Source organism: Hylobates moloch, unplaced genomic scaffold, assembly GCF_009828535.3.
Source record: "Hylobates moloch isolate HMO894 unplaced genomic scaffold, HMol_V3 SCAFFOLD_7, whole genome shotgun sequence".
NCBI lineage: Eukaryota > Metazoa > Chordata > Mammalia > Primates > Hylobatidae > Hylobates > Hylobates moloch.
Window position 1 is genome coordinate 43,226,055 of NW_026652282.1, and position 16,048 is coordinate 43,242,102.

At 53.9% G+C, this 16,048-nt stretch overlaps 1 protein-coding gene across 6 annotated transcripts; it reads right to left on the reverse strand.

Moving 5' to 3' along the window:
- Positions 1 to 205: 205 nt before the first annotated feature.
- Positions 206 to 11,046, reverse strand: SLC38A5 (solute carrier family 38 member 5). 6 transcript variants are annotated; one of them, XM_032756850.2, is made up of 17 exons: positions 10,953 to 11,046; positions 9,490 to 9,543; positions 9,328 to 9,403; positions 8,580 to 8,695; positions 8,417 to 8,490; positions 7,848 to 7,940; positions 7,633 to 7,711; positions 4,501 to 4,583; positions 3,846 to 3,904; positions 3,620 to 3,757; positions 3,331 to 3,410; positions 2,618 to 2,718; positions 2,281 to 2,396; positions 1,365 to 1,509; positions 1,169 to 1,272; positions 548 to 668; positions 341 to 398 (listed from the first exon to the last, which is right to left on the reverse strand). In XM_032756850.2, exons 2-16 carry the CDS (start codon positions 9,540 to 9,542, stop codon positions 567 to 569), a joined length of 1,419 nt encoding a protein of 472 aa, XP_032612741.1. In that variant the 5' UTR covers position 9,543; positions 10,953 to 11,046; the 3' UTR covers positions 341 to 398; positions 548 to 566. The 6 variants fall into 6 exon arrangements, with proteins under 6 accessions (XP_032612737.1, XP_032612738.1, XP_032612739.1 ...); XM_032756846.2 differs by lacking the exon at positions 548 to 668 and having other exon boundaries at positions 206 to 398; XM_032756847.2 differs by lacking the exons at positions 548 to 668; positions 10,953 to 11,046 and adding an exon at positions 9,922 to 9,963 and having other exon boundaries at positions 206 to 398.
- Between the last annotated feature and the right edge of the window lie 5,002 nt (positions 11,047 to 16,048).

Here is a 16,048-nt window from a genome sequence, read left to right on the forward strand (position 1 = left end):
TGGGATTACAGGTGTGAGTCACTGCTCCTGGCCAAGGGAGTGAAATATTAAGTTGAGTAGCAAGTTACTGAAAGAGTGAAGTGAGTGAACGCATGATCAGGCACAGTCCCACTCGCAGGGCTCCAGTTTGCTCCAGCCTGGACTCCGGCAGGCTCCCCCAGCAAGACTCAGAGAAAGATCAGAAGGCTGAGTCCAGAGTGGTAGCTCAACATCTTTATTTTTCCTCTTTAGCCCGAGGGTAATCCTGACAAACAGCTTCAGCCAGGAGGAGGCAGAGAGGACTGGGCTGGGTAAAGGCTCCACCAGGACCTGGCCTCCTCCTCCTCCTCTTCCTCATCCTCTTCCTCCTCCCATGGGGTTGGGGTTGGGATTAGGGCCATGATCCAAGCTTGGCATCCCTGGGGAGGAGGGAAGTGGGCCAGTCTGCAACCTCTGCTGTCCCCCGCCTCTGACAACCATGTTCATGGGAACCAGCCACCTCCACATGCCGGGCAGGAGGCACCCTAGGGAGCGGCCCCGACCCCTCCATGTGCATGCGCACAGGGACCTGGGCCAGCAGGGCCTGATCAGTGTCCAGACATGCGGCTCTGGCCTGTGGCCCAGTTGGCAAACATAAAGCCTAGACTGACAGCCATGAAGAGGACTCCCAGGACTCCAAAGCACAGGGCCTGCGGGCCAGAGAGACAAGATGGGACTGGTTGGGACTCCTCACCCAGTTGCCTTCTGAGAATGTTCCTCAAGTCTTCCACCTCCTTCAGAGAGTGCTCCATCCATTCCTGACCCTCCTCTGAGTGCCCTCTCCTTCCTTACAGCCAACCCCTTTCTGCGAGTCCTTTCACCTTCCCAGGACCCATGAGAGAACACGTTCCTCCATCCTCCTTCTTCAAAGTGCTTCCAGCTCTCTTCCCAATAGTGCTCCTCCATCTGTCTGGAGAATGCTCCCTCTATGCCAGCCTCTGTTTGAGTGCTCCCTGTCTTCCTGGACCCTGCTGGTGCTCTGTCTCCTCTGCCTGTTCCTAAGACAATCACCTCCATTCTTCCAGACCATTCTTTCAGATGCTCTCCCAGCTCCCTCCTATGCATGTCCCTTTCACCTCCAGCCATCCTGGAGTGAGCACTCCCTCCTTGGAGTGCTCCCTCTCTCCCTACTCTGCCCTGGAATGCTTACCTGGATCTTGGGCCAGGATAAGAAAGGCTCCACCTCAGAAGGTACAATGCGGAGGTAGAAGATGCTGGGGAGGATGAAGATGAGGCTAGGGGCTGAGGTGGACCCTGGAGAACAAGAAGGAGGGACAGGAGTCAACCTGACTTGGGGACAAGGCCCATATTAGATGGGGTATGGGACTGGGGTGAGGTTTACTGACCGATAACTCCAAAGATATCCCGGATGGTTGGCACACAGATGACAAGGACATTGACCAAAACAAGCAGGATCAGAGCTATGGCCACATGTCGTGGCCAGCTGAAGGCCTTGCCTGGGAAAAGCAGCTGCTGCAGGGCCCGGCGGATCTGTGGCCAGAGTAGGGTGGGACAGAAGTCAGGACCCAAGTGCTGCCTCCCTTCCACATGATCATCTGTCTTTAGCTCCACCCTCTGGCTGAGATCCCTGATTTCCCCTCCCTCTGACTATCTATGGCTCCACCCTGCCTAACCCAACATCTGTGTCTCCATGTTCTGAACAGGCTTCCTGCCTCCATCCTCTGACAATCCACGTCTCTTCCTTCTGTCTGAACACCCATCGGCACCTGCACCCACTGTCTGAAATCTTGCCTCCTCCTCTAGCTGACCATCTTCGCCTTCTCCTTCTGTCTGACCATCCACCGATCCTTCCACCTTGTGTGAGCTCCCTGCCTCTCTCCATCTGACCTCTACCTCCCTCCTCTGTCTAATTAGTTCTGCCTCCCCATCTGGGAGCCTTGACCCTCCTACATTCCATCACTTCAGCCTCCACCCTTTTTCTGTCCATCCCTGTTTCTTAATTCTACCCTCCAACTGACCCTTCCTGCCTCCCTCTTCTTTCTAGCCATCCATCTGTGCCTCCTCCTTCCAACTGGCTACCCCGTCCCCTGACCCTCTCTCTCCTACTATCTATGTCCTCTCTACTTCTGTTTATCGATTTTTGCCATCTCTGTCCATCTGAAAACGCTGCCCTTTCCTGTCTGTCCATCCTTGCCTCCTTCATCCATGCATCCTCTCCTGTCTCCAGCCTCGACTCACACATCCATGCCTATGCCCTCTACCCATCCATCCATGTCCCTCTGAGCCGTAGGCCCCACGCACAGGGAACAGCACGACTGGCACAGTGAGGGTCACCGCGAGCAGCACGGCCAGGCGCACGCAGAGGATGAGCGGGTCCTTCTGGCTGTACATGTGCAGCATCTCCGCCTTCACGCTGCCTGGGCGATGAGACGGGGGGTACGGGATGCAGGATGTGGAGACAGCACCAGGATCAATGCCCCAGAAACCCATACATACATGCACAGTGACAAAATCCACACAAGTGAGGCACACCTTCTGTTTGGAAACTGACAGGTCCGTGGTCACAGAAGGAAAGAGCTCAGAGGCTCCCGCCCCAGATCTTCCCCCTCCCCCCAGCCCTAGCCCCAGCCCCACTCACTGTAGAAGGTGAGGTATCCAAAGGTTGCTGTGAGCCCATACATGCAGAACATGGCCCCAATAGACACGTTGGCCACAGCCTGCATCCTGCGCTTGGAGGGCCTGAGGTGTAGAGGTCGTGGAACTGTCATGCCCAGACCCTGGGACTTGCCCCAGGTCCCTCAAAGCCAGCCTCCACCCTCCAGAGTCCCCTTCTCCCAGACTGACATTCAGCTGGCACACATGGGGACACCCGTCTCCGCCTCCCCTGTGACTAGCCAAAATCCCCTCTCTGACCATCCATATTCCCCCCCATATGACCGTCTCCCTCTCCCCTGCATTTGACTGCCACTGCCTCTTCCATCTGACCATCCATGCTGTCCCTCTATCTGATCATCCACACATCTCCCATCATATCATCCCTGCCTCCACCTCCCTATCCCCATATCACCAGCCATGCATATCACCCCCTCCATCTGATCATCTGATCTCTGCTTCCCAACTCTGTCCATCCACATTTGTGCTGGATATTAAAATAGGAGAATACTTAAGCCCCGATCAGCAAACAATCACTACCCTGAGTGCCCCAAGACCTCCTGGCCACCCCAAACCCCTCCCATGACACAACCTAGCTTCCACCAAGTGACAGTGCCAGGACTGCTGTAGGGAGTGTCAGACATTCTGGTTACCCCACTTGCTGGCCCATCATTCAGGCCCACTTGCCTGCCCACTCACCGGCAGAGCTCCGTATAGATGGGTAGCACCTCAGGGTGGCAGACAAAAGCAAAAGCCATAATGGGCACTGTGTAGGACATCTAGGGGAATGCCCGAGTACATGGGATTAGAGCCCACAGGGGTCCATCCCCTTCTTCCCATCCCCCTCCCGCCCCATAATCGCCCTCCATATCAGACACACAGAAGCTCCCAATGTCCAATATCCGGCTCCACTCTGAGCAGGATGCACCGTATGACAGAACCAGAGGGCCTGAGTGTGATGCAATCTCCTACATGCCTGCACACACACCTGTGAGTCAACTGTGAACATCTGGGCCTCACAGCTGCTGTTGAACCCTTGGCTGGGGAGTCCCACGGGAGCTTCACTCTCCATTGCTGTTTCATTGCGGCCTATAGCACAGCCAAGCTGGAACTTCTTGTAGATGACCTGAGGATGGGGAGAGCGGGGAAGCCAGGTCATGGGGGAGGCTGTGTCCCAATGTCCCAAACTCTCTCCCCGCTTCTCTGTGACTCACCGAAACAAGGAAAAACAGCATGCAGGTCAGAGAGAGACCACTGGTGTACCCCAGGTAGCCTAAGAGGGGCAAAACACAGAGTCTCAGAAATCAGCCAGGCTGGTGGCTCACACCTATAATCCCAGCACTTTGGGAGGCCTAAGCGGGCGGATCACCTGAGGTCAGGAGTTCGAGGCCAGCCTGGCCAACATGGCGAAGCCCCATCTCTACTAAAAATACAAAAATTAGCTGGGTGTGGTGGCGCATGCACCTGTAATCCCAGCTACTTGGGAGGCTGAGGCAGGAGAATCGCTTGAACCCAGGAGGCAGAGGTTGCAGTGAGCCAAGACCACGCCATTGCACCACTCCAGTCTGGGTGACAGAGCGAGACTCAGTCTCAAAAAAAAAAAAAAATTCAATGGACCCCCGTACAGTGAACTTCAAACACCTAGTCTGGCCTTCAAGGTCTACCCACCCCAGTTACCTTTGCATAAGCTTCTACTTCCACCCAGAAAAACCTCCCCTCCATAGCAAACTCCTACTAATCTGTTCAAGCCCACATCAAATAAGCTCTCTCCTAGTGTTCTGCAGCCCTTGAAAATAAATGGGGGTTTTCTCAGTCTGGCTTCTTCTGTCTAACCCCACTACCCAATGGCCAACCCAGGGAGCCTCTTACCCAAGTGTTTCATGAGGGCCAGGGGCAGGATGATTAACACACTGACAATGATGATGAGGAGGTTTCCCTTCAAGAACCAGTCCCTAGAGAGACAGGAAGACACAGTGCCTAGCTGCCAGCCAAAGGAAACCGTCAGGCAGACACTCACAGAAGACAGCTGGACAGGCAGCTTTCTGCCCTAAGTCAGGAGAGTTAAGCTGACAACCTCAGCTTGAGAAGTCATTTAGGTGGTTACAGTGACAAATGGCACAATAGGGTTGACAAAAACAGTCAAGCTGATTATGAGATTGTCAGATACTATCGGTGGGACACAGCTAACACATACACAGCTGGACAAAACTTGCCATCAGACATCGCAAGTGGATGCACAACCAGATGGTCAAACACCCCAAATCGGTCAGACTCAATATAAAAATCAGTCCAGGCCAGGTGCGGTGACTCACGCCTGTAATCCCAGCACTTTGGGAGGCTGAGGCAGGTGGATCACCTAAGGTCAGGAGTTTGAGACCAGCCTGGCCAACATGGTGAAACCTTGTCTCTACTAAAAATACAAAACAAATTAGCCAGGCATGGTGGGGAGCGCCTGTAGTCCCAGCTACTCGGGAGGCTGAGGCAGGAGAATGGCATGAACCTGGGAGGCGGAGCTTGCAGTGAGCTGAGATCACGCCACTGCACTCCAGCCTGGGCGACAGAGGGAGACTCCGTCTCAAAAAATGAATAAATAAATAGTCAGGTATGGTGGCGCGCGCCTGTAATCCCAGCTACTCGAGAGGCTGAGGCAGGAGAATCACTTGAACCCAGGAGGCAGAGGTTGCAGTGAGCCAAGATAGTGCCATTGCACTCCAGCCTGGGTGACAGATCAAGACACTCAAAAAAAAAAAGGAAGAAAGAAAGAAAAGAAAGAAGGAAGGGAGGAAAGAAAGAGAAAGAAAGAGAGAGAGAGAAAGAAAGAAAGGAAATAAAGAAAGAAAAGAAAGAAGAAAGAAAGGAAAGAAGAAAGAAAGAAAGAAAGAAAGAAAGAAAGAAAGAAAGAAAGAAAGAAAGAAAGAAAGAAAAAGAAAAGAGAAAATCAGTCCAACACAAGGTGCCAGACACAAAGAGAGTGAGTCATGATCGTGGTATGTCTGACAGGTAGAGCAACAGTCTGATGATCCAGTAGACAAGCCACGATGCAGAGTCCATCAAAAAGTCAGAAACACACATGCATGCTTGTTTGAACAGCTCAGGGTTTGTTGGATGCCTGAAAGTATGCCTGTGGACTGATTTGGCTGCACAGCCAAAGAAAGACTGAAATAGAAACGAAATCATCCAGCTGGCCACACTGTTGGAACCAAGCTCTGAGAAAAGGTGGGATCTGTACAGACATTGGAGGAAGGTGACCAGGCAAGACAGTCAGTTAAGACAGAATCAGCTGAACAACTGCTCATGCATTCAAAACAACTTGATTGAATGCCTATGTTCTAGACATTCACATGGTCTCTTTCTATCTCATACACAGTTACACAGAAATAAACCAATGGGAGCTAACTATAATAACGAGACATCTCTGGTCACACTGTCAGCTATCTAGTGTTCTCAGAATCAAACCAAAAATCTAAAAGGATACCCACAGAGAGTAAAGATCAAGCACTCAGTGAAAATTGTCAGACTGGCTGGGTGTGGTGGCTCACGCCTATAATCCCAGCACTTTGGGAGGCCAAGGCGAGCAGATCACCTGAGGTCAGGAGTTCAAGACCAGCCTGGCCAACATGGCGAAACCCTGTATCTACTAAAAATACAAAAATTAGCCGAGCATGGGGGCTGAGGCAAAAGGATGGCTTGAACCTGGGAGGTGGAGGTTGCAGTGAGCCGAGATGGCGCCACTGCACTCCAGCCTGGGCAACAGAGTAAGACCCTGTCTCAAAAAAATAAAATTTAAAAATTAGCCGAGCATGGTGGTGCATGCCTGTAATCCCACCTACTCAGGAGGCTGAGGAAGGAGAATCGCTTGAACCTGGGAGGCAGAGGTTACAGTTTGCTGAGATCATGTCACTGCACTCCAGGCCTGGGCGAAAGAGTGAGACTCCGTCAAAAAAAAAAAAAAAAAAAACTGTCACACAGATCAGAGTCAGACGGACAAAACCAGAGACACATCTACACACCATGCAAAGCCCATGGGACCGGAGGCAGAGTTAGCCCATGGGACCAGAGGCAGAGTTAGCCACTGGACACACAGAGCTGTTCATGAAACACACAGAGGCAGCTACACACATGCAGCTGAAGCACAAGCACTGCAACACACTGTGCATACACACTAGCCGTGCTGGAGTCCCATCGTGCACGTGCCCGCCACACATACCGAGCCAGCACAGCGGATCCGGACTCACACACAGTCAGCCAGATGCATCATCAGAACAGTCCAGCATATATGGCTGCAACCATAATACAGAGGACAGATAGCCACATTCAGGGATCACACACACACACACACACACACACACACACACCAGAGAGAATTTGCCAGAACAGCCACCAAATCAAACACAGAGATGGAGTTGGCTGGACACGTACAGTCAGAGTGAGTCACACATAGTTGGTACCACAGCATACTACGTGCACACAGACACACTGCTGGAGTCAGCGATCACACACTTACAGTTAGACAGATTCAGCCAGATGAACCTAGAATCAAGCTCAAACAATCAGCTGGACAGGGGAAGTCAGAGTGACCAAGGGTAAGACACACATGGTTGGAATCCCAGTATACGGGACAGCTGTAGTCAATCACAGAGCTAGCCCAAGAGAATCAGCCAGGACAGCAGACGCAGAGTCAAACCCACAGGCAGAGTCTGAGTCCATTGGCTATATACATGCACACACACATGGTCAGCAGCAGAGTAAACCGGACGTAAAGAGTCAGCCTCCAGCCAGAAGCAGCCAGAATAAGTCACAAAATCAGCACATGGTCGACTGGACTCCTGTGGTCAGAGCAACAGGCACACAGAGGAATCAGTCTGACCCAAGTGGCCTGCCCAGCAGTCTCAAACTAGAACATCTGGAAGTCAGCTGCACACACAGCGCTGAAGATACTGACCGGGCCTCACAGGCAGAGTCAAGGGGCTGCTGGCCAGCCAAGGGGTGTTGCTCACTCACCCCTCGGGGTCCATGTACAGGAAGGTGCCGATAACCAGGGGGAGCTCAGATTTGATGATGAACAGGTAACTGGACATGGCTGGTGCAGGTGGGGGAGGTGTAAGCAGAAGGATTCTCTTCATGCCCCCACCCCGTCTTCCCCAGCCCAGCCTGGGGAAGCCCACCTCACTCCGCCCTCTCCCCCCAAGCTGACCCCCACCTCCCAGAGTCCTCACCCCCAACATTGTGCAGACAGATGACTGCGGCCACCACTACCTTCCCCGCAGGCCCGAATGCCCTCTGTCCCAGCTGCTCATAGGCTCGGATGCCTAGCGGGGGGATGCAGGAACAGGGTTGAAGGTCCAGGAGGCCAGGCCAGAGGTGCAGGCCAGAGGGCCCGGGAGCTGGGGAGTTGGGGCTTGGGGGAACCAGCTTTGACTGATGGAGGATGAAGGTGGGGGTTAAGCAGTTAGGGTTGAGTTTGGGGGCAGAGTCTGGGAGGTGGAATCTGAGGCCAGGGAAAAGGATGAGGGCTGGAGGTAAGAGTAGGGGTCTTGGAGCCAGACTATGAACTGAGACCATAGTAGGAGCTGGGGAACCGGGGACTGAGGGGTGGGGGTTAGAGGTAGAGTGTAGTGGTCTGAGGGTGGGTTCTGGGATGCTGGGTCCAGGATCTGGGGTCCGCATTCAGGGAGTTGGGTCTGGGGTCTGGGGTCCAAGGTCTGTGTTGAGCTCTGGATGTGGCTCCAGAGTCTGGGGTCCAAAGGGGTGGAGTGGGGACTGGGATCCAGGCTCTGGGTCTCACCTGCAATACCAGCACAGGTCAGCAGGAGGTGGATGGAGTAGGACGACAGAAGCGCAATGCACAGTAGCAGGGCCCTGTGGCAGGTGGCACAGTTCAGACCTGGCCCCAGGCCTCCCACCTGCCCCGCAACACCCCTGGCCCCGCAGGCCACCTATGGACTCACAGGAAGAAGATAACCCCCGTGTGGGCCATGGCATAGGCCAGCCCCAGGATGCCGCTGCCCATGATGGCGTTGCTGAGGTTGAACACTGACATTCCAAACGATGTCTTCCCCTCGAACTGCACGCAAGGAGCAAAGCCCGGGCACACATTGGGATGGGGCACCAGGTAAGGAGACTAATGCCAGGGCAAGGGAAGGACTGGAGAAGAAGCAAGCGGGGTGGAGAGAAGCCAAGGAGAGACCATAGGAGGAGGGAAGAGGCTAGCAGGGAAGCAGAGTTGAAGATGGAAGAGGCTGCGAATGGGGAGAGCTGGGAAGGGGGAAACTAGGACAAACTTTGGAGAGAGCAGCTGGAAGTGGAGAGGACCCGGGGAGGGTGAAGCAGCAACCAGAGGTAAAACAGCTGGGGAGGGGAGACCTTGCGGGTGGGGATAGGCTGAGGATGAGGAGTGCTGGAGGAGGAAGAACAGCTGGAGGAGAAAGGCAGGCCGGGAGGGGAGCAGACAGGGAGGGCAGTCACTGGGCCGAAGAGCAGGTGGGGAGAAGCAAGGCCAGGGAGAGAGCTGGAAAGGGCATATCTGGGGAAGAGGAGTATCTGGAGAGGGGAGCGACCAAATAGTGTGTAGCTGCGCTGGGGAGATAGCTGGGCAGGGGAACAGCAGGGAGGAGGAGGAGTGGGGAAGAGGGAGCAGTGTGGGAGGAGATTAGCTGGGGAAGGTGCCACCAGGACAGATCCTGTGGGTCCACTCACATCCATGAACTGGACTGGCTTGCTCCCAGTAGCAGGACCACGACTGGGCAGGAAGCCCTCACGTTCTTGCCTGTAGCTGGATAGGGCAGGGAAATGGGGGCCGATAAGAGGGTAACCCTGACCCCTGATCCCCGAGCCCACCTCCTTGGACCCCTGACTCACCCCACAGCATCCGAAGGGAGGGCTCCATTCATCTTTGGATCCTGCAGTTCCATCCTGTGGGCAAAGAAATGGGGTGGGGGGCTCAGAGACAGAACGAGCGTGCTTCAAAGTGAGGGGAGCTGACGAAGGGGGGAGGGGAGTCCCATAGAGACCGACGGAAACACGGAGAAAGAGATGAGGCAGGGGAGCAGGAACAGACAGGGATAGAAATGGAGGCAGGTTGACAGAGAAAGAGATGAGAGAGAGAGAAGAAAAAAATCAGAGAAGGAGAGAAGCCAACAGTTAGTTACTCAGAAAGACACAGAGAGAGCCAGTGAGAGAGAAATAGTGGGGGAGAGAGAGACAGAAAGCTAGAGAGAGAGCCGGACCCCAGCGCAGATGAGCCGACCACGTGGAGAAGGGATAGCCTATCCTCCCAGACCCCAGACTCACGCTGTCTCTCTTGCCGTCTGTGTCTTTCATTCCCCGGTCCCCCGCGCCCCCCCCCTTCCCTCCACCCTCACCGCGTGGCCAGGCAGCTCACTCCTTGCAGGGACACGTGTCGGCCTGGCTGCCCCACCCCTCCTAATGCCCTCACCCCCCCCTCCTTCCCGCCTGGGTCCCCAAGCCCGAGCCCAGAGCTAATGCAACCTGTTGAGTGAGCTGAGGGTTGGGGACAGACTCGGAGACCCCTGCCTCAGACGCTGCAAAGTGCTCTCTGCCACGACTCTGAATATCCTCACTAGAAGCCAAAGACAAGTCCCCGAACCGAGCCCCTTCCCAGGGACAGAAATGACACAGGGACTCCCATTTAACCCCGATTCTAGGGCCTAGAGGTCTTTTCCAGGACCCCTAGCAAGTCTTAAACACTCATCTTCTGGCAGAAGTCAATTTGGAGACACTTCCAGACTTGAGAAACTTCCTGGGTGTGGAGTGTGGGGTGTCTCAGGAACCTGGCCCGAGCCCTCATTTCCCCTCCGGAGGAAGAGCTATTTCTGAGACCTTCATCAAAGACCCCCTCCCGTGGCCTAACGAGTTTCCTGGGGTGGGGGTGTCCCTGCAATCCCCACCCGAGCCTGGAGCCCCTGTCTTGTGGGTAGGGCGTCTCTGAAGAAACCCCAGCCCTCTCCCTCGCTTACTCCTTGGGAAGGAGGTATCTCAGAAACCCCCATTCAAGGTCCCCATTAGAGCTCAAACTGGCTCAGGAAATCCTTTTCCCAAGTCCTGAATCCCGTTCCTGGGACAGGGAGGGTCTCAAGGAGTCCCATCCCCCACGACCAGCACCCTCCGGAGCCTCCCACCCACACCTGAATTCACTTCCTGGGATCAGGGTACCAAAAGGACCTCCCCACACACACGCCATTCCATTCCCCATTAGTGCTAAAATGTCTCCAAGGAACCCCGAGCCCCCTCCCAGGACCCCTACTCATATCTCAGGCCCCCAGGAACACCATCCCCGCAGCCCACGCTCCCTCCTCACCTACCTGCTCCTCTCAGCTCCTGAAGTGGCCGCAACTCAGACTCAGGTTCGGGCGCCCTCTCGGCTGCCTAGGCTCCTGCTCTGGCACGGTACTTTTTTTTTTTTTTTTTTTTTTCCTGAGAAGAAATGTTAATTTTAATTTCGTTTCCCTCCTTCTGGCCCTGGGCGGGGGAAGAGGTGGAGAAGGGGCGCCCCCTATCTGGACCCACTTGGAGGGAGACAGAGGTTTGTCTGTGTGTTGATGGTGGGGGAAATGGCCTGAAAGATTGAGGGTGTAGACCCACAGCTAGAGAGAGTGACAGGCAGACAGAGGGGATGGACTCAGAGCAGACGGACAGCAGGATGGGATGGATGGCAGAAAAAGGTGCAGAGAGGAGACAGAGAGAGAGTAGGAGAACCGAAGTTACAAAGAAAGCAGGCATGAGAAACAGCACAGGAACAGACAGACCACAGAAGGGACAGAAAGACAGATGGGCGGGAGGAGGGGATGCTAGGGGAGCTTGGTAGACAGGCAGAGACAGGGAGAAAGGGACGCACAGGCAGACTCAGAAACAGACAGGTGGGTAGGGATAGGCTCGTGAAAACACCTGCAGAAAGGCAACAGGCAATTGGGCTCAGTCATAGACACAGGGACTCCCATTTAACCCCGATTCATAGACAGGAGACACAGGCTGGCAAAGAGGTGGGGGACAGAGCCAGACAGCTCCCCAAACAGAGGGTAGGACCAGACACACCAGCTCAGAGAGATGAAGGGGCAGAGGGAGTGGTTGAGGCAGAGAGACTCCTGGAGGGACAGAAGAAAAGAGGCAGAGAGAGGCAGATTCAGGCAGAGAGGCCTGGGGACAGCAGGGGAACAGGTGCAGGGGTAGTAGCCAGGCTATTCCAGGCAGACCTCAGGCAGACAGCCTAGTCACGAGAGGACCCTAGATCTTGGGGGCCCCCAGAGGGAGGCAGGGAGGGCATTTGTGGCTGGGTGGGGAATGTGGACTGTGAACTCACACTGTCCGCAAACTGGGCGGGCACTGTAGTCCTGGACCCCACCCCAAGCGTGGGGTGGGGCTTGTCCAAGCCCTGAGAAGTCCCACTATCTGTCTGTCCGTCTGTCTTCTGTGGGAGTCCGTCTGTTCACTCCCCTCCAGGCATATGACAGGCATGCCTGTCCCAGGCAAGGCACGTGTCCGCTACAGGATGTCAGGCAGGGTGGACTTGGGGTCTGGGACCACCTCAACTGGGCTGCTTGAAGCCCAGGTGGACAAGAGGCCTCTGTCTGGGCCCCTTGCCCGCCTGCCCACCCCCGACAGGGAACACAGAATTCCCGGAAAGGCCAGGAGCTGGCTGGGGCTTCAAAGCTGGCCTAGATGCCCTCACCCCACCCACAGTTGGAGGAGGACAAGGGATGGGGCGTTTACTTCTCCACAGCAGGAGAGAGACTCCTGCACACTCAGGAATCGCAGCTACACAACAGGACCCATCACAGCCCCATCAAGGGGCTCAGATACAGGCGCCAACTCGCCATCACTCACAGAGGTGCACAAAGACACAGCCACACAAGAGAATAAAGACTGACAGACATGAACACACACAGACTCACCACTGCACGTTAAGAGCACAGGCTCATGGGACAGTCACACACGTGGCCACACAGAGTGACAATAGTCTTACAGCTATCAATACCCACAGGCTCAGAGCCGCTCACAGAGAGCACAGACTAACACAGGGATAGGCTTGTGCCGATTTCCAGACACTCTAGACTCCTGAACATCATCGCCCGTGGACCCACAGCCATGCCAAAGACAATCAACAGGCAAATCACACACACAGATTCACAGCCACACACAGAGCACATAGACAATTACACACAGCTGATGACATTGTTCATGGGTCCTGGGTCTTTCACACACACACGATCCAGGTTCAGATGGCCCTGGATCTGAACCTGAATCCAGGTTCAGATGACCCTGGAGGCAAACTTCCAGATTCAAGCCCTAAAATGATGTCTCTGTGTATGTGAACTTGAATGTGCACTTGTGACCACATGTAACCACATACAGCTCCAGTCACAGAGAGAGGCACTCATAGGCTGACGTGATTTTTGTACAAACAGAAAAGCCACAGTCTCCTTCTCTCTCTTTCTTTCTCTCTCTCTTCTCTCTCTCTCTCACACACACACACACACACAACTGCATTTCAGCAAATGGCTGCACACAGCCGTGTATACACACAGCTAGTCACAAATCAAGTCAGAAAAGAAACATACAGGGAAAGCATATACCTGCACACAAACACAAAGCACAGGAATGCAGAGTACGCTTACTATCGTTGCAAAAAAAAATCCAGAAACCACACTGAAAGTTACACAAGGAAGAAACAAGAGAACCAGATAGTACTCATACCATGGCACCAGAAGAAACACCCCGAGGGCACACATACCTGCAGCCACTCGCTAAGAAGAGACACAAATACAGCAGCAGACACACAAAGAAAGATACGTGCGCATAGATACACATATAGGAGGGACAAGTACTCTGACACACTTGTCACTCACAACCATTACAAAGGAGACAAACACCCAAGCAACACACACACGCAACATATAGATGAACTGCACCGACAGACAGTACCGATGCACACGGTTGCCAAAAAAAAAAAAAAAAAAGCATTAGTTGGGCCGGGTGCAGTGGCTCACGCCTGTAATCCCAGCGCTTTGGGAGGCCAAGGTGGGTGAATCACGAGGTCAGTAGTTCAAGACCAGCCTGGCCAACGTGGCGAAACCCCGTCTCTACTAAAAATACAAAAAAAATTAGCTGGGCGTGGTGGCGGGCGCCTGTAATCCCAGCTACTCAGGAGGCTGAGGCAAGAGAATTGCTTGAACCTGGAAGGCGGAGGTTGCAGTGAGCCGAGATCGCGGCACTGCACTTTGGCCCAAGAGGCAAAGGGAGAGTACACAACAGCGCAAATATTGAATCAGATGGCTAAAGGTGCACAAGTTGGGCAGGCGGCCGTAGACAGAACACAGCACCAGGCAAGTTACATAGGAAGACGCAGGCACAGCTCACATATGCGTGGCTGTGGCTGAGAACGGGCAGGTGAGATACACTCAGCATATTCACACACACGTGTGCACACACACATACACACACTCCTGCCCAGCCTCCTCCAGCCTCTGTCTCCTTTCCTATCTACTCTGATTTCTCTCCCCTCATACCCCTCCCCCACCCAGAGCCATTACACATCTGTGCTACCGGCTGGCCAGGGAAAGAGACACCTGTCACCAGAGGCTTTGACCCAGATGGCTAAAGGTCGGGGGGTGGGGGGATGCAGGTATCCATATTTCAAGTCTGAAGTGTCCCATCCGAATAACTAGCATACCTTATTTGGATTAAAAAAAAAAAAGACAACCCCACCTCCCCTCTGCATCTATTCGCCATCTCCCTGCCACAGCCTCCTGCTCTGATTGCTCCCCTTCCCTCCCAGGGCCTGCCCCTACTGGCCTTCCAACATGGACCAACACAGGACTACCAGGCACACAGCAGGTGCTCAACAAAGGCCACTTATCTAATGTCGTATTATTATCATTACTTTCATTTCTGCCAAAGGAACTCTTCTACGGGAGAGATGAACCTCCATCCAGCTCTGAGAACCCCACAGCTCTGCTAAGTTTCAGGGCACTGCAGATAGCAGGTGCTCAACATAAGCCGGTATGGCAGCGGGAAAACAAAGGGAAAGTGTGATCTGGCTGCGTAGAGGAACCTGCTTTAGAAGGAACAGATGTCTTTAAGCAGGACCGAGGCCTCGAGGCTGTGCCAGGGATAAGAACACTTTGTTAGTTCATCAAAGTAGGGCTCCTTCTCAGGGTCATTTAAGGTTTCTGTTGGTTCAGTAAAGCAGACCCTTGTGTGACACATGGGAGTCCCGTGAAATCTGTTAAAAGTCACTTTGGGTTATCGTCAGTTCTAAGGAGACCTTTGATGAAAACTGCTCACTGCCCGGTAGCATCCAGGGGAGGGAGGGACACAGTGAAGCAGTTAACAGCAAAAGCTTTCTCAGCTCTGCCGCTTATAAGCTGTGTGGCTAAACAAGCAAATTCCTAAACCTCACTGAGTCTCAGGTTCCTCAAGGGCCTAATAACACCTAACTCATTGGGTTATTGAGACAATTGAATTAATTAACACAGGCAGAGCACTTAAGACAATGCTTTACACATAGTTATTGCTCAATACATATTTGTGGGAGGAATTAATGATTTCTTCTCTGTGAAAGCAAAGTCCCACTTGCTGGGCTGCATATGGGATTCCGATCTGTCCTTTCATGCAGGCTCCCCACGGAGTAACTCTTTCCAGTCACTTCCTTTCCTCAAAGCAGCCCCTGGGCAGCAAAGTCCTAGTCCCCTGCCCCTGGGCCACCCCCCTCCTTCCCTCACACTGCTAAGATGCCCCCTCCGGGAAAGAGCTGGCCTGGCAGCTCCCCCTTCCTTGACCCCTCCAGGAGGCCAAGGGAAGGACACCTTTACACTCAGTAGGGTGCCGGGTGGGAGCTGCAGGCCGACACCCTACTTCGGGAAGAGCCTGGAGAGTTCAGAGCCTGGCTCCTGTCCCCCAAACCCCCGGCCCTGCTGGAGGAAGCAAGTTTCTTTGCTAAAAGTTAAACATCCTCTTCGTGAGCGACAAGAAAACAGGACGTGGGAAGCGTCCCACAGGGTGAACATGGGCCCCCAATGCCTGGCACCCCCTCCTCTCTTGTGGAGCGGAGGCCTGGTGGCTCGAACCCTTCCTTTCTCACACTCGCTCGCCTCTGCAGGGGAGTCATGTTCCCACAGTCCCACAATGCCCTTGAGTTCTGCTGACAACCTCTGGCTTCTTCCCTAGTTCTCAGAGTCTCTACGCCTCCACCCAGGGCTCCATAGAAATGCAGGATGCACCACTGGGGAAAAAATTAAGGAACGAAGCAACAAAAGGATGAATTCAACCAACATTTATTGAACATCAACTGTGCACCACCCGTGTTCCAGGCACTGGGAGGCAGCAGTGAACATGACAGAGCAGGAATCCCTGCCTGGTGAAGCTCGTGTGCTAAGGAATCAATCATTCTGTTCTTTTTTTT

Excerpts from the sequence above, each read along its gene's own strand:
- SLC38A5 (XM_032756846.2), bottom strand. The coding sequence starts at position 9,542 with ATGGAACTGCAGGATCCAAAGATGAATGGAGCCCTCCCTTCGGATGCT. Across the intron at positions 9,404-9,489 it reads CTCCCTTCGGATGCTGTGGG|CTACAGGCAAGAACGTGAGG; the intron begins GTGAGTCAGGGG and ends TGCCCTATCCAG. Across the intron at positions 1,510-2,280 it reads TGCCAGTCGTGCTGTTCCCT|ATCCGCCGGGCCCTGCAGCA; the intron begins GTGCGTGGGGCC and ends CTCTGGCCACAG.